We start from the raw sequence: 22699 nt of genomic DNA on the forward strand, positions 1-22699 counted from the left end.
ATTATTAACCTTCGAACAAATACCTTCATATCTAAGGCAATTATACTGTTCTGTCAAATCGTCTTATTGAAGAGACCATTAGTAAACCCAGAACAGAATGTTCCCTTCTCTTTTTCCCTTTTCACTTGTCTTCCTATCTTCTCCCACCATCTTTAACATTTTCATTCAAGCTGTCAGTCGGTTGATGCTGTCATCGTTCGAAGGTGGTGTTAGTAATATCGTGTGTATCAAAACAGTGTCGGTAAAACCTGCATCGGTGATCTCAATGTAACCCGTGGGAGTTTATGACAACCGTGCGTATAGTGAATAAAGAACTCCTGCACAACGTTTGAGGCCCATCGAGGAGTAAGTATGTGAACACTAACGCACACAATGTGTTGGACTCCAACGAGTACATAGGACACTTGCTTGTTTGCATGAATGAAGGGACTCAGTTACACTTAGCACGCGTCATAGGTGGATTCCAGTGAGTGCAGGCTACACTTGTATACATCCTGGGTCCTGGCAAACGCAGAGACAGCACTCGCGACAATTCTGGTCTTCTGACAAAAACAAGCAACAATGTGTATACGTTGTGAGATCCAGGTTGAGTGCAAGTACTTTTTTCACATACGCCGTGGTACCTTGGAAACTGCAGGTAAAAGTACTTTTACGCGTCGCGGGACTTCAACGGGTTTAATGGACAGCCGCGTTTACATTGCATGACGCTGAAGGGTGCAGGTAGTAGCATACTTCTTAGATCGTGGGACGTCAAAAAGTAGTAGCACTTGTCAACGGTAGATGCTGCCACGGGTGCTAAGGTGAGGAGATCATTGGTATGCGATGGTCAAACCACAGTGCGGCAGGTAGCCAACGCACTGTCAACGGATGGATTTTACTTGACGGAGGCGAGCAGCAACAATGTTTGAGAGGTCAGACAGGAATAGTTGATGATGTGTCAAACTACCTGTTTCATAAACAGCAGTGTTGGAATCGCGATACTGTCCTCGAATGAACAATGCGATAAAAATGTTAATCCTTGTTTGTTGTTATTTGCGACGCGACTGAAGGGAAATAGATTGTTAGAATCTATTAAGCGTTCGGAACAGTTAGGTCGAAGATAAAACGGTAAAATATTTATTCGCAATATCAGTATCTACAGGTGCAGCGGAAGTGAAGATAGTTAGTTAAAATATAGTTAAGGATTTTCTTCCCATATTATAAACATAATGAATAAAAAGAATAAATCAAATAGCTTGATAAATTATTGTGCTGAATTTCCTTCAATCCATTTATTACACGTCACAAAACACAAACTACTCTAAATGTTTCTTCTTCCCCGTTTGCCTTATTTCAAATATATAAATTCCAATTCTCACCCACGTAACCGTATATCGAACATGCAGTATCTGCTTGACCCTGATATCCCAGAAACGTGATTTCCTAACAGGATTGAGCGGTGTGTAAGATCGGTATCGCAATATTATCATTGTATTCAGCGTTTTTCGTCCGGCTCGAACAATTCGAATGGTAATACCGAACAATTTCACAATATCGTCGTAAACACGGCCCCGGAGATAAGGAAAAAACAAAGAAAATAAGAAAAGAAAAAACAATGAGCCGGATAGTCGAATCGTTGAGATCGGCATCGAATACACGACGAGAAGGGCTTTCACGGTTGTTCGCCGCGCAGGTAGCGCTTCTTCGAGCCTCCGTCTTTCCTTTCCCGATAGCTCTACATGCGCATACAGCTGCATTAAATTGTAGGCGGCGCAGGAGTGCTGATAAGACTGATACCGCGCATGAGGCGTCCATAAATGGTGTGTAAAAGTATGAATGGAACATTCTTCTTCCACCGATAAACCGATGAGAAAATGTCTCGTGTCCCTTTATAGTCCCGTTCGGGATCGCATATTCACGATTTCAAGGGCGTTCCGCTGGCTAGATCGGGTTACGATGAATTATTAAATTTCTCGGATCACGTACGCGAGCCGGGAAATCAATTTTAGAGCTGAAATTACAATTTAATAGGTGTCCATTACACGCAGTTTTCCTCGGTTAATGTCTGGTTGCATTGGACTTACGGTTCACCGTGATTAACGACCCTGATCGCTATTAATTTCTTTTTAGTGCGTTCTAGCTGGTCCCGATTATTATAATCAGAGATACTATACCGATTTATTTTGGGAAATATTCTAATCGTCAATATTGCCAATATCGCCATATTGTGCAAAATTTTATTCTGTTGATGGATACGAAATAAGAGTAACAAATAAAATAGGCGCTTGTTTGGGTTAACTACTATGTCCATGTCTCTTTACTTTCCCTAAGTACTGAAACAAGTAAATTACTCCAATAAGTAGAAATTAAGTATTTCAATAAAATGTTGCAATAAATAAAACTGAATTATTCGTACAAATTATTTTAATAAACGAAATATATTAGAGATGGGTATGAAGAATTTATTCAGCTTATTCTTTTAGACAAATACTTATTCTGAGTAACTCGAAAAATATGCGACTCTGATCACAGTCATTTTCACCAACTTCATTATTTCCTTCGTCTTCAACGTGTCAGTTTCGCGCAGGAATAGAGAAAAGGTCGATGGAAATTGAAATGCAATACGTAAAAAGTTTCCGTTCACCCAAGTCTCCCTGATTTCAGATAAGCGTAATCAAAACGGTGTTTCGCTGGCCAGAGAGATCGTTCAATTAGTGAAGCAGGGGATCTAACACGCGCCTTAAATTGCGGTAAATATCGGTTCGCCTGTATCGTTAAAACAGAATCAATATGAAATAAAGAAGCGGCAGCTGCGGCGGCAAACAGCAACAGGTACTTATGCGTATCGTTGTAAAAGTCGTTATATAAGATCGTTCGAGCATGAAACTTTGAACCAGTCCGGTGCCGGGCAAAGGGAACGACGCGGCTTCTAACGATGACACTCGCTCGTTTCGTAACTCCACTGTCCGCAGATTCGAGGTGTCAGATAAGCTTTCAAGACTTAAACATTCGCTGTCCACTGGCCGCGACACGCGTAACGAGACGCGACAGAGTTAATTATTGTTTCAGTTATTGCTGGAACGGTGGACGTTCCAGCTATATCCTACCTCAGTCTAAAAAGCGCGGAACACGTACTTACATATGGTAATTCATTTTATGCATTTGACCGCGCGCACCATAAAAGTTTTCCCAGCTAATAATCGAATACAGCGAAACAATGAAAAAACTGTGACAAGCAAAAAGAGACACGAAAAGTTAATTTCTATCAAAATGAACAAAATGTATCAAATCCACGGTCTATCCAGGCTGAACGTTGCAAAGTTGAATCAGTTTTACGATGCATCCGTTAATAACTAATAATATCTCTGCTCGCCGGGGAGCGCCAAAATTTTTCCCCGGCACGGTTTAAAACCCGTGGGCACGTATGCCGGCTAGTTAATGCAACACTGATCACGATGCGCGCGACACCACGCAACGACGCGTTTCTCGTGTTATGTGCGTACGACATAAACTCAATGCGACTCGGCTCCTTCCATCTACGCGCGACTTGCTCCGTGATCTTTTATGAAAGCATAATGCTCGCAGCGGATCCACCTCGAGGTACTTCGCAGTCATTATGAGCGATTCCGTTCCTTTTACCTCGCGCTTACGTCCCGCCACCGTGGGCTTTTCCCTCTCCCGTCCTTTTCCCCTTGATTATTCGCGGTTCGCACGGCGGAATCGTAAATCGCGAAACCGGCTTAACGAGCGGTGGACAACGAGTCGTGAAACGGCCGAGGCGAACCTCGAGCCACGGGCGAACGGCGCGCGCGCGCGTGCTCAGCCGCGTTCGTTCGCGCCGATCACCGATCGGTCGCGGCGATTATAATTGCCCGAGACAAGGGTGAAATCTTCCGAGCACCTACTTACACTCTCGGCCCGAAGACATTTCAGATGCTTGCCAGTGAATACCCTCAGGTCCTTTCGCTTTTTAATAGAGGCAGCTATTTCTGATACCTGGACACTGAAATGTGCATGAAATCAGCATTAGCTTTACGGAACGCGTCAATTGGACGCACATCGAATTGTATAAACATTATTTGGTAAATGTTTATATCGGTTTTGATTCATGCAATTACGCGATTCTGCATCGTAATAGTCGATTTTGAAATCCCTAATTTCCAAGATTTTAACGAACATCCATTTTTCTAGGAGCAATAAAATAAACCGTACAATAAACGTCCGTAAAGCTAATGTTAAAGTATGTGTATTTTAATTGGCGCGTGCGCACATGGGTACATCGATTAACACGCGCAATTGCATATGGCGTATAAAAAGAGGGTTGTCGAAGTTAGGTGCTTTGCGTAATGAACATTTTTCTATGTTTCATTGTTTTATTTATTACCCTTCATTTTTAACGATTAGATTCTGTTTACGAAATTAGTATAAAATTATTATCATTGCATATATTTGTGTGACTTAAAATGTTTTTCATAGAATTCCTGTTAAATTATCTATCACGTCTTTCTTCTTATAAAGAAATTATTTATAATTGTTGAAAAGAGTTACTTTTGATGATTCTGAAGTGGAACCCTTCAAAAAGTAGAGAGAGAAAATGAGAAAAAAATTCCATAAAAGTGAAGAAATGTCGATGTAATTTTTCATTAAGAATTTTGAATAACATTTTAAACTCGGATTTTGACTCAATTACGAAAGAGATTCTTCATATTTAGTTTCCTCGTGAAATATTTCGTAAACATAGGTCACGCCGAAACTAACAACCTCGATTTATGGTTAACATTTTCTTCGTTAATCGACTAGCTATTGTAGCGTCATAAATACAAATTAATATTGTACGAATGTTCATAGATACTTGTATGATCATCGGGGATCGATTGGTCGGGGTGTGGCTGGCCGGGAAGTGAAAGTATCGTCGTGACAATAAAGACTGTACGTTATTATGCCTACCATCTTTTACGAAACCATTGTCGACAGTCGAAAGCCGCGTCGAAAAAATATCTCCGGCTGTAAATTACATTTGTACCATACCTTGTTGGCATTCGCCGCTTTGCTCTCAAACGGCAGTATTTATGCTCAGTTAATCATACTTGGTATACGAATATTAAAAATTTGTATGAAATTTATGCAAAGCAGTTACTTCACTTTCCTTGCGTCAATTGCAAATAATTCGAATAGCAGAACATCGAAGTATTCATTTCAACAAACCCCAAACGTTTGTACTTTTTTACTCTAAACAAGTAAAATTCTAACACAAATGAAAAAAATAAACTCGAAGAATAATTTTACTAGTAGGATAATCCAATTTCATCGAGTGACATTATTAAAAAACGACAATAAATAGAACTTTCTCGAAATGTTTTACGTCACCGTTACCGATCATTATCATTATTTCCATGGGCGGGGAGCGTCGCATCGTGAAAATTTGTCAAGTGCACAAACTCTCTCCCGAAGACAGCTGGAGTTGCTAATTACATGCAAGATACGAAACATTTCACTAGTACCGGTCCATTAATATCGACTTCGACAGACGCGAACACGGTGGTCCACGAGGGAGGATTTCTCGAGTCGTCATTAATCACCGTATCAGGAACAGTACAACTAGAGAGAGACTTAGAAAGCGTCCAGTTTCTTCAACTAACACCGCATCTACGATCGGAGAATTACAATTCAGCAAAAATTTGTGCCTGACCTTGTCACTGTACGGTATGAAGTTAGAACGTATCGTTTTACATCCGTTAATTGAACACCTCTTTACATTTATTCCTCTTCTAATGAAAATAATGTAGATATTGTTTTCAGTTACGAGATATACTTTGTAAAATATGTTTCATGTTTCAAGCAACAGAAATATGTTTACTTTAATTCCTTCTATTGTAATGTATGTATGAAACTATTAAAAGTCTACCATTATATCATGCATACATACATACTTATTGAAAACTTTTAGTCGGAATGCAAGTTACTTATAAAACAAATACCATTTCATCTTCTATTTCCTTCCGATTTCTATAATTAAATCTTGAGATTTTTAATAATCAATAAAAGTCTTTGTTATTGGTATGCAAAGGGTGTAATGGTAGCATACTGCAAATGTTATGCATTTCTGTTACTTATCAATACAAAAAACATTATAGAATAAAACTTTTATTTTAAATTCATACTTATGAAACACATAACAATACATTTTAATGTAATTCCTGTTTTTTCAAATTGCTTCTTCAAAATATGTTTGCACTATTATTCATAATGTAATGAATAAAATAAGATTTCATAACTTTTATTATATTGTACAGTTTACTTGAAATAAATAATTAATGGAAGTTAATATCAATAAGTGAAATATAAATAACTATAGCTTCAAAATGTTTTGAATAAAATTACACAAGTGATGTATAATAATATTTCTGCCAAGTACATCTTTACGCCATCTATGATGAGTCGTTTCAAGTTATACACTATATGCACAGACTTAGGATACGAAGGAACGTAGAAGCTTATGGGAACTCTTATTTAGGGCTTCGGGGGTCTCTAGACCCCCGTACCATTTCAATGTCACGTTCGATGTTATCGATAATACAACAATTTAGGCTTGTTAGTAGAAATCAAATGAACTATGTACTTCATTTCTGCTACGAGTGTTTTATACAACTTGGCAATAATAAATGCTTGATTGGCAATAATAAATTTACAGAATATAATATGATAGATGTCTGTGTATGGTCCAAGGTCTCCGACTAGCCGGTAATTACCAGTCACCGGTTAACAATGGGTCATTAATATTGATAGTTAAATGTCTTGCGAGAAATGACGATGTACTAATTTAAAGCACCTCATTCTCTTACCTGCGACTTCCACTATAATCTTCTCAGGCATTTTCAAAAATAACTGTTCTAACGCGCATCGTGTAGCGGTGCTTGTCCTATACTGTAACGGTAACGTAGGAACTGACACCACTTCGCCGAAACGCGTTTTTGCAAAATTTTGTGTCTTAACTTTAGAATTTCCAAAAGTCCTCCACGCCAATATTTTCCCTATGTAAAATAAAGCTGTCGGTAGAATATTAATCCAATCAGGGCATAAAAATTTTAAAAATTACAGGGAGTAACACTGAAATGGTAAAATACCTTTTCCCAAAATTTTGCATCTTAAGCTTAGGATCACCAAAAATTCTTCTCACAAACATTATTTCTATCTAAAGGAAACCTACATATGCCCGAGATTGTGTATATGAGCAGTTCTGTAAAGTGTTCAATACAAACTGGTAATAGTAGGAACGGAGAGGGTAACTTTTTGTGAAGGGTGTGTCACTAGAGTGTCCGCGGCCACTCAGTTAGATACTCTTGTTCTATATATTTCATTTTAAAAAAGAGAGTGAAATATTGATCGTGTTTTTATTCGGAATTAATGTGTTTCCGATGAAGTATAAGTCAGATGAACGTCTATGTCACCAAGACGTTGGCGAAGCTCTTCAATTACACCTTCTTGAATCGTGTCTACATCTGCCGATGGGCAATAGTTATCATCACTGGATCTTGCAACGGTTACAATTGTTGGCGGGCTAGATAGACAAGCTAAAAATGATCTGAATGTACCGGTAATTAACCGGTCAAGATCAGTACGAGAAGTCGGGTGATGCGGGAGATCGGTATCGTCTCTAGTTAAACCTGCGCTGTGAATGGTAATCCAGTTAATCTCCGACTGCTTATACGCAGTCATCAACTGGAGATAAAGATTCTCCACCGCTTCATATCGCGTCGTCTTTTCGCCATCGTAACCCTTCAAACTCCGGTGCTCGTCCAAATAGCGGAAGAGGTCTTCTAATTCGTCAAGTTGATCGTCTCGCGCGGCAGACGCCTCTTTCAGAACCATAGGATCCGTTGATTCAGGTCTTTCAAACGAATACAATTGAGCAATCTTCTCATACAAGTTTACTTCATGGTGAAGTGAGATATAAGGGTTTTGTGCGCTGAAGAAGTCCAAATCAATATCTAAGATGTACGGAATATCCCGTTCCGGTAGGTATTGGCGTATGACGGCGCCGACAGTCGCGAAATCATCGCTCTTGCCCGGTTCTTCGATAAAGTTGCCAATAGTCATGACATGTAGGGTTATTTCGCGCGTATTCTCTAGCTCGTCCACTGGGCCATATTGGCCTTCGCTGACGAAGTAGGGTTCGGTACAGGTCATTCTTATTTTCCCGGTTTCCTTATGTTTGCCGATCACAAAGCTAATGACGCCTTCGGGCAATTGAGTTGACCACGGTGGTTTGACCCAGATCAGGTGCTTGAGATGACCAGCATACACGGACGGCAGTATCCAGCTCTCTAAACTAACTTTTTTGTATAGTTCTTCCTTTTCCCACACGGTATCTGCAGGCATTTCCTTCGGAAGGACCATATCAGGGTGGGAGCTCAAGTGTATAAATGTATTCCCTTCGAAGGGAAGATACTTAGAACTCAGGCAGCGATAAATAAACGGTAATACATCGTCGTGTCTTTCTACAACATAAATAGGGATACTTGTGAAATATCGTAAAGCCATGCTCAATATTTTATAACACACTACGACGTATAATTACGGACGCACGAGAATAAAAAAGAAATCGAACAACCGCACTGATTGATACAATACGGAACTCGCGAACACGATTAAGGGATGCTTTCGCGCAAAAGCACGTGGTCAGTGGTGATCGATATGCCACAGTTCTGAAATACCGACAGAGTCAAAAATGCCCCGATGCATTAGCGGACTCTATCTAAATCCAACGGTCAACTACTGAACTATATAAGATTGCAACATATAAAGTGTATGCCTGGGAAGCCAATTTTTGCAGTGTTGCCGACTTGAAAAATTACGTTACTGTGGAGTCTGAGGAGTTAGGTTTGCACGAAATTCATCGAGGCTGGTAACGAAACTATTCAAACGATTCGCTTTTTCAGTCAGCATGTCTCTTGAGATTGTTTTTTAACGGTGCGAATTTGAATTTTTTCAAAATACTTGATCGTAACCACAATTAACGTATGAATAATTATTCCATTAAATAATTACGTATGCATATATCTGTTCACTTATTTATAAATAAACGTTACTTGATTTTACATTAACATAATTCATATATATTCAAATGAAAAAAATAAGAATCAGTAAATACGATGCAATCTTGGATTATTTAGTTCATTTTATCTACTTACTACATTTTTCTATAGAAAATTCTTTTATAACCATATAATTTATGTATCAAACATAATATGTTCATGTATGTTAAAAATTTCTATGCCACCTATACTTAAATGCACAGACACGTCATATGTGTTGCGTATGTATTCAAACCGTGCCCGTTAATGTGTATTAAATAAATACGCGAATGAAAAGAAAACAAAGGGAGTTAGTAAATTATTTTGCATACATAATATAAATACATATAAAATTGATCATCTTTCATTCTGTTATACTGTCTTTCTGAAAATATGAAATATAGTATACTGCATATACGTGTGACCTATACCACGTGGTATTACATATCTTAAGTCTGTGTTACATTCGTTCCAACAAATGGGGTAATGAAGTTAAGCTGGGTTACACTACTATCCAGACTTAAGATCCGCGAAAATGGTAATGGTATCCAGAAAATTGAATCATGAAAATACATTGAATATTAGGTCTACTTTCATTCCTCATCGGGGCTTGTATTCATCACGAATCATTTGGTAACGTATTCTTTTATGACGTTAATCGGGTAAAATATAAACTCTTGTATCATTTCAAAATGTGAAATTTTATATTACTGTAAGCATCATTTTGTAAAGTGGGATTATAGAATTTTTAATCTTGTTAATTATTCTTACGTGGTACTTTATTGTTTTTCATTTTACAATATATTATAACCTTCTTTCTCATTATTTTACATATCGACTAATCTCATTCAGATTTCCGATACTTGCACTTACATAATATTATTTTTTGTCGAGTCAGTAAAATATATTAAATTTAAGCATAAATTGTACTAACCTTTGTTATGTATTTTAATTATTAAAAATATCCTAAAAATATTATTGAATACTGAAATAGTTACATTTCTTACAAAAATTTATTAGACGTACATGCATTTTTGGTTGTGTAAAGCAACCAACTACAAAATTCTGTTGCATATGCTTATCAGGAGAAGTATATAGATCTTTGAAATTTGGACGGATGTTTTCTTAGACCATTATCAGTCTTCTGTTATAATATAAAAGTCCCAGACTTTCATGACTTGGGATTAATTGTACATTAATGACACTTAAGTATGGTACTTATGTGTTAATAATATCAATAGTATTCTATATGTTGAAATAAATAATAATAAACGTTAAACATGGCAAATAATTATGTTTTTTGTTTGATTTATGTTATTGTAAATAATGATGTTTATGTGTCTATTTTTTATAAAAGTAAACAAAATAAAATCTGATAAATTCATCTCTAAAAACATTGTATCTTACTTTGGTGCCAATCAATGTACCCTATGTCTCGTAAGTTGTTAAGCGAGTACTTAGGGCCATAGAAGCTCAATATTTGGAGATTGGAGTTTCTCAAATATTTTATACATGGACAGAACAACCAACCAACAGTATATCTGTAAGCAAAATGAAGATATAAGGAGAGATTGTAACTACGTGATAAAACAGAAAAAAATGTTAAAAGATTATTATACACTTACATTATACGACATCCAAAGCCAGTCACACATGGCTGCAAATGTTGCCTCAAGCTATAAAAACAATTTTTATGCATAACTTCATAGATTCTTAAGAAGTATTTATGAAATACAGAATAACTTACATATATATAATATCCTCCTACAAGCCAAAGTCCAAACACTAATTGGAAGAGACACGCAATGAACCAGAATATAAGCCATGGAAGCAACCACCCTCGTATTCTTTCTCTTATGCCATACACCATTAATAGTGCAGATATAATAAGCATAAGGAAATAAAAAATGAAAAAGCCTCCAACAACTTGCATAGCTAAAAAATGATACATATAGTGCATGTTATGATTAATATATGTTACAACTTACATCCTCTGACATCAGCTTCAAATAAAGGATTATATAGTTGAGATGAATCTCCTCCAGTCAATTGGTAAGAAACTAAAGTAATCAGTATTATACTAATTGCCTGAGAAAAAAAAATATATTGAGAAGCAGTGAACAAAATAATAGAAAATTAATTTATTCTATGAAAGTGTATAATATAATATACAGAAAATAAAATTAATGTGAGAGTACATACAATTGTATAAAATGCAATGGCTTTGCATCCTGATTTGACACTATTTGTCCAGATAAAAGGTGACCAACAGGACTCCAAAACAGCCATTTTTAAGCTGAAACAAATTTACATGCTTCCCATTAGTCATTAATAAATGAGGATTTTCCAACTGATATACAACACCCACTTGTTATTGTATAGTGAATTAAATACTTGGGCGTCGACATGCAACAGGTCTACCAACTGTAAGCACATAATAAACTAGAATACCAGAAGTTACCGTAGACGAGAAATTCGAAATTAATATCCGTGAATCAATTTAAACTTATAAAGTTCAAGTTACATTAAATTCGAATTTCCGTTCTTTCAAATATTCACCTTTAAAAGTATTAAAACTAACTAAGAAGAACACTGGAATTACAAGAAAAAGAACTTATTCAGAAGTAAGTGAGAAGCAGTTTCATCTAGAAACTAAGTATTAAGTGATATAAGTTTGTTGAACTGATCAGTTCATATAATCGCTTGAATGATCTTCAACATGGTACAAAGACATTTTAAACAAGAGATGTATTGTAAATCAATGGATTATTTGATCTGCTGCGTAAGTCACGAAGCATTTTATGATTTAATTTTGTACAGATAGATTACTTACGACTGTTAGAAAAAGTCGATTCAAAGTGAATTCCGTTTTACAATATCTTTGGACCACGCTCACCGAGATTGGAACCTTTCAACTGTTTAGAAAATACCTCTCGTCTAACAAGTAGTGCTATACACGCGTCAGTAAGTCTACTGATAATGGCGCCGAGTCGGCGTCCAAATCCCCTCCACTTTGTAAGCGGGTCACGATGCCGCCTGTTTCAAACAGCAGATGTGCGGATCTTTCTGGATTTATTATTTCTTAAATCATTCTGTCTATTAGATGACGACGTTCCATATAGATGACACATTGATCATACAAAAATCCAGCATGAAATAAATTCAATTTTAACGTTATCAAAACTGCTTACACCTCGAATAATCAAAAGGAAGTATTTCTGGTAATTTTATTTACAAATTAACTAAAGAAAATGTACACATTTTTAAATTCATAACTTAAGACTCGATTGTTGCTATAAACGTAAAGAAGAATTTCTAGAAAATGTTACATCTTGCGTATTACCCAACCATCGATGACGGCGGATAATGACGGAAGAATATGGCAATTTAAAAAAGCGTACCTTGACAAGGCGGGCCTAAAAATATTGCAGTTAATATACGCGTATTAGCGAGAGCCGAGCATTGTCGGTGATTAACCCGTAGAAAATGTAGTTCAATGGTTTCGAATTACCTGCTTGCGGTTTCCGCGGCGAGCAGCCATTTTGGTACCGCAAAAGAAAATAAACCGCCTGAAACCAGATAAGATCTGCGACTGATAATGCAGTCATGGAAGGGAAAAAACTACTCCCGTTGAATGCGTTGAATGTTAAGCCGCGTAAAGTTAGCTGGAATATAAGGATAGGGATCTCTGATCTAATTGCATACACGCCGATACTTACGGTTTCGGAGCTCGTGAAACAATGAAGTTATAAACGCGATAACTATGCAGATAGAAGAATTCGTTAACTTTCTAAACCCACACAGAAGACGCTATAATCTTTAATTGGAAGCGAAAAAATCATCTTTCTAAGCGATCTAATTGGAAACAACGCATTTGTTCCGAACGCTGGCTGCATCTTATTCTAGAAACTTACTATTGGAATACCAGGAGTCCGCTATACAATTCAGCGGAACGCTGTGTAATCTATTCGATGGTTTTAAATTCCTATAGTCATCGAACACAATAGCGCACTTCGTAATGGATGGATCATTCTTCGAGACAATAAAATTATTGGGTATCACCATAATGTACTCACTGTTTTCGTCGTGGGAATGTTTGGACTGCGTAATACGGACTCAATAGAATACATTTGTGTAATAGTTCGACGAAGGAAACAGTGTAACGGTAACGCGATTGTGTAATACATTTAAATTACCTCCTTTATTATATTTCTATATTAGGGAATACCAAATATAATGGCGTATTTCAAGTAAAATATATTATAATATCCGGGATGATACAAGGATATTGGAAATGAAATTAATGAATTTAATTTAAAAGTAGCCACAGACGAACGTCTAACTATGTTAATACATATATATATGATATATTATGAAATATTGCTTCCGCCATAAAGGCACTATGTTGTATCCACCCTCGACCGAACTTTCTAAGGCCGGGGGAATATGTTTCGAAAATAAAGCGCTTTTATTTATTAATCTTTCCAAATATCAGAAATTGGAATTTTTAATTCTACAAATTATTTTTACACTTAATTGTGAAATGAGCATTTTGCAGTGTGAATTGACAAGTTTATTCAAGCGATGTAATCATTTTATGAAGTGTTTCGGATAATCAAGTACTCAGTAGAACAATGTGGGAGTAGTAATTTCTTCGTGCACATGTTCTAAGGATTTCATGATGGAACAAGAGAAATTTATACCTGATTACTGCAAAAATACCTAATATGAAAGGTACTCTATGGGAATATCTGGTATAAAAAGGATATTACACCCGTGGTTACTCTCTTGAGAGGAGGCGAACGTTACGTTGCCACACAGAATACAGTAAGGAAGCACGGATACCTTCTGTAGTAACGCGCCAATCTTAGAGCAGCAGATGCGTTTCGTAGTCCCGCAAAGCCGGCTAGTCCAAAAGCTATAAATATGTGAGTATGAATGCGTGGAACTCCTCTCAATACCTCGGACCATCAAAATCCTCTGTCTTGCTCCATTACACTGTTCCTCTCTATCCTTTTCTAAGATAGTCTGCCACCATGTTGGCAGTTCTAGAGGGCGAGACTGTAAGGCGTAGTCCACACTTGGACAGATTATGATTAAATTAAGCGATATATATTTTTTCAAACATTACCTATTACTTACAGCCATTTGCTTGATTATGTGAAGTTAAAATATAGCTATGACTTTTGTTGATATCTTTACAAGGAATATGTATAGGTATTGGTGTACTGTTGTTAGTTGTGAGATAATAATGAGTGAATGTATAAAATATTTTAAGATTTAGTGGATTGAGTGATTTTTTTGTGAAGTGTATTAAAAGTAGAATAATATTAGTGGTGCATACTATGATAGTGTGTGTGGTAGATTTCACGTTAGGTAAGTGTGAATTAACCTTAAACTGGATCTCAATTTAGGTGTCGGTTGGAAGCAGCAGTTTTCATTCTTGAAAGCATATATCGACCTCGTGAATGGTGTAAGACTCGTGGCGTTGCCGTTATATAGTTAGTAAAGGCTACACCAATAGGTTTTCATTGAATAGCCGGTACATGACTTCGCCTGTACTATCATAAAAAGAAAAAAATATAGCCGCAATAAGTCAATATGCATTACCTTGCTGTAATAAATAGTAAGCTTGAAATATGGCGATTTGAACGTATGAATAAGATTAAGCGATTTTCTTCTATTCTGAAAATTATTTGATTAAATTATCAACGGTTATGGAATACAGAAATAATAGTTTCAATAGTGCTTCGAAAGTTGGAACGAAGTTTTTCACTGAAAAGTAAATGTCGAATGTCCTCTTAAGTGAAGATAACAGAATGAAACGATTATGTTAATTAATGAGGAAACAATATTAGTAATAAAGCTTATGGAAAACTAAAAAAATCATGAAATATCAGTAAGGTATACCTACAAAGAGGTAATCATTAGTAATACGGAGATATATCATAGTTATGGAGATATATCAGTGTAATTAAAGAACGAATCTCACAAATACAGTTAATTCTGACAGCAATATTTGAAATTGTTCCACAAAATGTTTCCTCTATATGAGTCACGATGTAATTAAAGATTTGTAGTGAAGCTTGTTAAACAAACATCGTCCATGCGCCAGTCGCAAGAAAAACTTTCGGATGAAATGTCGCTCACGTCGCCGGCTATAAATTTTAAGATGCGTGGAATAAATCAGTGAAGTGTAATTAAACTTGTCCGTAGGCATTTCGCTTTTCAGGCGGGTTAACGCAACGCACGTTGCGGGAAAGGAATCGGTTCGCAAAAAGTTGTTCGAACAACATCACATTTCATGTTGAATCTACACGAGCAAAACGCTGTGCGATATCATACAGTTAATTTAAAACAGAACACACAGGGGACCGCATTAATTTTGGAATTGAATAAATTTGCAATTCCACAATAAATGATAAGACAAACGTGGAGCAAATTTCCCTTTTTTTCGTTTTATTCAAGAATATAATATTTCTCAAAAATACGATTACAGAATTCAAAGATAATTATTCTATCTTTCTGTGTTTACTTATGATCAAGCTATCAGAGTTATCAGAAACGTGATATAGCGGAAACAACCTTTCATGCCGACGACTCCCAATTTCTTCTCCTCTGACTTCTCTTATACTTAACACTACGAAAATTTACCTCAATACATTAATCTCAATAAGAGCAAAAAGAAACTTACAATCAACATTACAAATACCAAAAGAATCGCATAGCAGTTTACACATACAATCAACATTTAAACCACTCATTCCCGCCAAACCAAAATCGTCAAGTCAAAATTCCAACGAACCAGTCGACCAAGAATAAACAATACGTATCGTTACTCACTAATAGAAACCGCTGTATTCTCACGATGTCCCGCGAATCCGACTCCGTTTGTTTCCAAAATTAATTCTTATTCCACAAAGCCCTAGACTCCAAAGTAAACTCTTCCCAATGTGTTAAAAGAAAACCATTTGGCAGCGGACACGAACGAAAAGCGTTCGTACAACGTACCAGCGAGCCGAGGAATTCTCGGTCGGCAGTTGTACGTGTAGCCAGCGGTCGCGGGAGTTAAGAGAAAGGCGCTATAGAGGTCCCCTCTAGTGAGATTGGGCCCCGGTTCGGGTTCTCTGTTGCACACGCTCTCTCGCGACGTCGAAGGTTTCCTTCGCGCCGGTTCGTGCCGTCCGTCGGGTCCGGCTTGGCTCGCGCGCATACGCCATGGTCTCTCGCGTCGAATCGGGCCAGCTTCGTGGTGCCCAGCTGGATCCGGACGGCCATTCGTTGGTCTCGAACTCGTCGTCGTCGGCGTCCACGCGTACGGCCCAAACGCACGAACGTTACACCAGATATCCGTTCTCGATCGGTGTGTGTCATCTCACCGTGGAAACCAGCGGCGTGTCTCGGTGATCTGATGTAACCCCCTTCTCTCTCCTCCCTCCTCTCTCTCTGTCTCTCTCTCTCTCTCTCTCTTTCTACATCTGTCTCTCTCTTTTTATTCTCTTTCTCTCTCTTTCTCTCGCTCTACCATGAAACCGCATCGGTCGTGTGTACCGCCTCGATTACACCAGAACGGTTGAGCGTCGCCGAGCGGTCCCAACGTCTGGATCCGTAGAGCGCACTTGTTGGCCGCCGATGCTGCCTGCATTTTCTCGTGCGCGCGCGTGCCTACGATCCATCCGGGCGATCGCGCGCTGTTGAACGAGTCCTGGTGAGGCCCGTCGCGGACGACGACGACGACGATCGAGCCCCGATCGTTCGGGGACCGGGACAAACACCGGATCGGGCGGTCCACGCGAAGCTGTGGAGATACGCACGCGGGTCCCCCTTGTACAGATGATCGAGAACAGGATTTACGGGGCTCCGCTGGTGGATCGCGCGACAGTGAATTTCAGCCGGGTGGTTTCCGTTGGTGTGTTGACACGTTCCGTGACTCAGTGGCTTCGTTAACCTTGTGCTGGTTCCCGTGCGCACGGAAACGGTCTGAAGCGCGTCGAGGTTCGCGAACATCTGTCAAAAGTTTCGTTCGCCTGGCGTGGACGCGCGGAGTGGCTCAAGCGGACGACGATCGACCGTGCGGGTATCGCGGCGCGAACGTTCCTCGCCGTAGGAAAGCTCGAATGCTGAGAGGAGAAAGCAAAGATTTCGCGTTGATCAACGGCGATACGATACTCCGCGCTCTCGCGCGCGCGTAATTAATCAATTAATCGTTCCCCGGGGAACGAAAGGGACGGCCGAGTTCTCTCGACGTGGGGACTGGGCCCGAGCGGCTCGTATTAGCGTCTTTAACGCCGCTACTGTTACACGGAACGCAATTCCGCGTACGACCGCGGCGAGATTAATGTTTCCGTCGCGGGCACCCGAGGGTTCGCCGAGCGAATCGGAACGTTCGCGGTGTCATTTCTCCGTGAACTGATAAAGCGATACGCCGCGCGCACCGCCGATTCAGATAAAAAGAAACAGTGCGCGGACCCGACGAAAAGGAAAATATTTATATTCCACGGCGGAACGTCGCCGGGCAATGCTTCGTTCCACGCGCTATCAACGCCTCGAGTGATTCCTCGCAGATCAATTAAGGCACGAAAATTGATCGCGCGCCGCAAAAAAGTTTTCAAGTGAAAGTGCTCCTGTGTCGTCGTCGCCCCGTCGTCGTGCCGTCGCATTCCGCGCGGTTTAATTCCGAATGCATTCGTGATTAATTAAGATCGGAGAAAAGTGATCCGGCGCTGCCGGAGGATCCTGAGGAATACCACTGGTTGATACGTGATCTCCCGATGCAAAAGCGGACCCGTTATTTACCAATCTAGTCACATCGACTTTAAGACCGCCGATAGAAGCGGTCCAAACGCTGGGATGACAAGGTTCTTTAATTTTCTAACGTCCGCGGAACAAAGCAATCGATGAATTTTGCTGTGTATCACGATAATATTATTTTTCTTCCGATAACACTACACGGCAGACATGAATAAGCGATAAGCGAATTCTCTAATCTTGGCGAGCAAAGATTTTTGATTAATCTCTCCGTCGGTGTAGGATAGAATCATATTACCTTTTCCTTTTCTTTTCTCTTTTTTTCCTCCTTTCATTTTCCCTTTTCGAGCCTGCTAATGAATTCCATGATCATTTCGAGAAAGAGGATCGAATCGAAATCGAAAAGGAACAGGCAGATAGAAGTGGATCATCTAGATTTGAAGAACGTTCATTATCGTTAACTGTGGTGGCTCGGTGTCGAGTAATGTACGCGATTGAACGGCATCGAGTCAACGATCGTTTCGGTACGACACGCGATGCGGCCGCGGAGAGAATAAGAAAAATTTCCGTTTCGATGCGCGACGTGACGGCGTTGTGTCTTGCGGCTCGTGTTTCGCTAAACTGTCGGTAATCATTCTCCTGTGAACAAAATACCATTGATTTAACAAAGTTCTTGTTATGGATACCCGCACGTCCGTTCAACGGGAATATTTTCTTGTCTGGGATTATGTAGATGACATCGATGGAAGCGTTTTCAAACCCTCGCAGGAGTGAGTACTTATTGTACGGCATTCTTTAATACACACGGGGAGCCTTTTAATTTTTTATCTCCACGTCCACTATTGACTCGCATTGTTTGCTTTCGCATCGAATAACATTTTTATTCCAATATTTATTCTCCAAGGATTTCACCGCACCTGTATTTACGTTGACAGAAAGTATGGAATACAGAAGTTGTACAGTAGAATCCTTTATATTTAATTATTACAACGGTAGTCGTAACGAACGTATTTACCGAATATATACGTCGACGGTTTTTAACTTCTGCCGTTTTCATATCAACGTAAACTACAGGACTTTACACAAATACGAGTGGATCTACAGACATTTTATTTTTACGTTTTAAGAGAACTGTTTGATGTTTACCCTAAGATAGTTCAAGGTAGACATAGAGCAATCAAAGTACGGAACAATAATTCCATCGCTAAGACTCCAAAATCGGAAAGAACATCTTTCTTAAAAATATCGCCCCTTTAAAACTTAACATAAAAATAAAATATCAGATAACAATAAAAAATATAGTGTGCTCCAATACACCTTAAATCTTAGATACTTTAGTACCGTAAATTTAATTAACAATCGCAATACTTATTTATCATCATAAAATATTAAGTTCCCAAAGATTATCATAAAACACTAAACAACTGTCGCAGATTTAAGAAAACCACAACAGAACCCGTCAAACATCAAAATTGCAATTACAGAGTAAACTATTAGTTCACTACGAATGACTGGACAGGTATCCCAACTAAACGGAATAATCATGAAAACGTCGGATCGAAACACTCGGGTACAGTATCCTTTTTCCATTGGCAATTCGAATGAGACCAAGCCCATTTCAGACTCTGATACGTCCCGTGCTCGGGATCACTGCGAATAGTCCGCCGATGTAAAAAAAGCTATTCCACCTGCTAAGTCGTACTCCGGTAAAGTGTACCATAATCACGATCCGTATCCGTCTGGCGAACGAGTGCAGCTTCGATAACCGTATGAGAAAGTACAATGGACCATGTTGGTCCGCTATTTATGAATATAATGTTCCGATCGTCCCGTATAGCTCGAGGCCGTTGTTTGAACGGAAAAGATCTTGATTTTTTATCGATCGGTGAAAGTTGAAGTTCGCCGGTAATCTCGGCAATGCCGGAAGCCCGGCTGCTCTTCGCTGCTCGTCGCCGGGGAGGAAAGAAATCGGCATTGTGCTAAGAAATCCCGTGCAGCCTCGCACCGAGCCGCGGCGATGTTTCTCGGGCCTTTTCTAGCCGTGGCCCATTACGGGCCGCACCGAAACGACGAACCGTAACGGGTGCCGATGTTTTTTGATTCCCGTTTCATAGAAGGTCTCCACCGGGGGGATATAAATCGCGCGAAAATCGAGGACGAATCTTGATCCCCGCGATGATAAAAGAACGCGTGGAACGGGGGACGAGAAAGTGGCTGGCGCACGAACCGCTCCGTTCTGTGCGCAATTTTCGTGGGCAGAAGTTCGACGACGTGCACTTTTTTTTCGACTTGCATGGAGCTTGTAGAAATGTAATGTTTTTAATCTTTTATTACGCGTGTCTTTGTTTGTTTTCTGTTTTAATATGAGTCTGGATTAGTTGATTTTGATCGAAATGTAAAAATGATGGTGCACATTTTTGGTAAAGAGGAACGGTAGGGAAAGAGAGTGTTACATTCATATTCGACGAATGGATTTTAGTTTAAGTACATTATTAGTTTTCGATGTTTTTGTAGAACGATGTGAACGTAAATGGAGTAGTTGCTAGATATTACCTGAATACCTTGATAATCGAATTACCATTGATACGAATGGAAATATTATATGTGCGATATGTTAAGATTGAAATTAAGACAGTTTCTATTAAATTTATCTTGGAAATACTTATCTTGTAAAGGAAAGATATTTTATCTATGCCATTATAATATTATTTCCGTAAGATTATTTTATATTATTATTTTATTATTATTTTATTAATTAAATTTTCGCCAAACTTTAGAGAAAATTGAATTTCTCTATGTATATATTCCTTTGTCTTGTGAGTCCAAATCATATTATCAGTTGTCGTTCATAAATTTCTTGGCATTCACATTTTTTAATCCACAATGATGGTCACCATTACGCCATTAATGGAGGAATTCCGCATGACTGGCGAAACAATTAGTTTCAGCAGCTGCGTCAAGACAAGTGTGGAGATATTTAAATAAATATTCAATTTTCGTTATCGGCATCGTTTAACTGTATTCGATTATCAGCGTGAAGGTAAGTTTTCTCATTCTCCGAGTGGTTCGTGCACGCTTATTTATAGCCCGCGAAAATATTGCGAACGGGTCGAATGAATCTTTCTTATTTATGGGCATGGAAAACTTCTTTATAGTAATGGACATAGTAATATAAATCTGTTTCTATAGTGAATTATTTCGTGGTAATCATTAGCAAGGTATCCTGTTTAGTCGTGCGTGAAGAATCAATTTATCGAAGACCCGCGTCACTGGCTTTATCATTTCTTTTCAGGCGTAATCCCCAATGATCTAGGAATTGCGTATATGTGGATGGCCTCGCGAAGCTATATTTATTTACTCATACGATAATTCTAATTTTCTTCCTATAGCTGGAATATTCTTGCAGCTATGTTCAAGGGCAAATAAAAAAGTCATAATATAGTACCTTCGGTAATAACTTAAGATTTTATAGTTAGGTTTAATGGTAGGGTATATTTAAGACGCTGAGCCACGATCTTTGCATTATTGATCGTTTATTTGTTCCGTTTTATTTTTGTTACTCATATGGTTCATAAAAAGGAATTATATGGTAGTTCATGCTTAAAATTGTCGGAATGTGCCTTTGCATAAATTTGTTAGGCATCTCTTCAAAAGTACGTATCAATTGACCAGAACGCGTGGTTAAGTTATAAAACAATACTCGTTGAATCTCGTTCATTCACTGCGGCTTAAGCGATACGCACATGGTATAGGATATTTCGCGGAATGTATTATTGATACACTTCAATAAATCATGCAGCAATGGTTAGTAATAAATATTCACCTCTCTTGCATGATTTAAAGTAGCAATACAGAATTCCAGTATGACATTTTGAAGTATGTGTTCTTCGTATTTTAAATATTTTTAGGAATTTTTAAGACAAGCTCGAAAAGTTATGTTTCGAGAAAAATGTGTTTAAAGTTTTGCTGTTGACATTAAGATAAATGATCAGGTGTTTATGACACTTTTCCTATTCTGATATCTTGAGGCCTTAAGAAATTCTAACTGATATCCATTCTCTACGTTAATGTCAATATTAAAATGGATTCTTAATTGAGTATTGTTGCTGTCAAATACATTGTAATACCAACTGATTCTTTTCACGATGGGAATGTCTCGAAGAACGGATACATACATATCAATGAGTTCAAGGATTCATTGCCATTTTGTGCGAATGTGCTAAGCCATCGTGCCAACAATTGGTTTAATGACTCCCAGCGCCTTGTCATTTAGCAGCTTCCATTGCATACCAATTACTCTTGAAGATTTCTTTGTAACTGTTCCTGCATACGCATGCGTTTCCCTCCTACATGACTCAATACATGATTTTTTACAAAGTTTCAAAATATTTGCAATAGTCTCATGTGAATTTCCGATTGTTTCTTTCAAAGGACTTCTATAACCTTACTCCATATATACTTCACTAAAATAAAATAAAGTTGCCTACATAGAAAATTCTGAAAAAATACAAGTATGAAGCTTAGAACACAAATAACAGAGAAACAATTGTCAATACGAACAACGACTGAAAGGGTGGATTTATTGTATGACAACTGTCGCACTGCCGTTCCATCTACCTACGCATTGCCGATACCAACACATTCGAACTTTCATATCTTTTACTACAGAATACATTTCACTGCAGGTACTGAAAAAAGTATTTTAAAATATCTGTAGTTTTATCTCTAAACTAAGAACGTCGTTAATTTATAATTCCAAAGTTTTCCCAATCAAACTATATAAAACTATATTTAAAGTCCATCTTGAGCATTACAGAAATTGAAGAAAGTATTCAAATAAATCTATACTTTCACCGTCTAAACCAAAAGAAACTAATTTATTATTCCAAACTACCCCA

General features: G+C 38.3%; 2 protein-coding genes and 1 pseudogene across 5 annotated transcripts in view; 1 reads left to right on the top strand and 2 right to left on the bottom strand.

Annotated features, from left to right (window-relative positions):
- Positions 1-7380: 7380 nt before the first annotated feature.
- On the bottom strand, positions 7381-8628 carry LOC116429106 (UPF0489 protein C5orf22 homolog pseudogene; annotated as a pseudogene).
- Positions 8629-8867: 239 nt separating this feature from the next.
- LOC116429146 (rho guanine nucleotide exchange factor 17) overlaps positions 8868-22699 on the top strand; it is an 82644-nt gene continuing 68812 nt past the window's right edge. Inside the window, exon 1 of one of the 3 annotated variants that reach the window (XM_076365131.1) lies at positions 8868-8884. The gene's annotated coding sequence lies outside the window, so the exon portion shown is untranslated. Of the gene's footprint in view, positions 8885-17323; positions 17912-17984; positions 18572-22699 lie in introns of those variants that run through there. The other 2 variants (XM_076365130.1, XM_076365129.1) reach the window with 2 other exon arrangements.
- Positions 9799-12055, bottom strand: pasi1 (septate junction component pasiflora 1). Of its 2 annotated transcripts, XM_031981727.2 has the most exons (7): positions 11887-12044; positions 11422-11477; positions 11256-11349; positions 11042-11141; positions 10801-10988; positions 10679-10729; positions 9799-10594 (listed from the first exon to the last, which is right to left on the bottom strand). In XM_031981727.2, exons 3-7 carry the CDS (start codon positions 11340-11342, stop codon positions 10511-10513), a joined length of 510 nt encoding a protein of 169 aa, XP_031837587.1. In that variant the 5' UTR covers positions 11343-11349; positions 11422-11477; positions 11887-12044; the 3' UTR covers positions 9799-10510. The 2 variants fall into 2 exon arrangements, with proteins under 2 accessions (XP_031837587.1, XP_031837585.1); XM_031981725.2 differs by lacking the exon at positions 11422-11477 and having other exon boundaries at positions 11887-12055.

The sequence above is a fragment of the Nomia melanderi genome, chromosome 2 (assembly GCF_051020985.1).
Source record: "Nomia melanderi isolate GNS246 chromosome 2, iyNomMela1, whole genome shotgun sequence".
NCBI classification, from domain to species: domain Eukaryota; kingdom Metazoa; phylum Arthropoda; class Insecta; order Hymenoptera; family Halictidae; genus Nomia; species Nomia melanderi.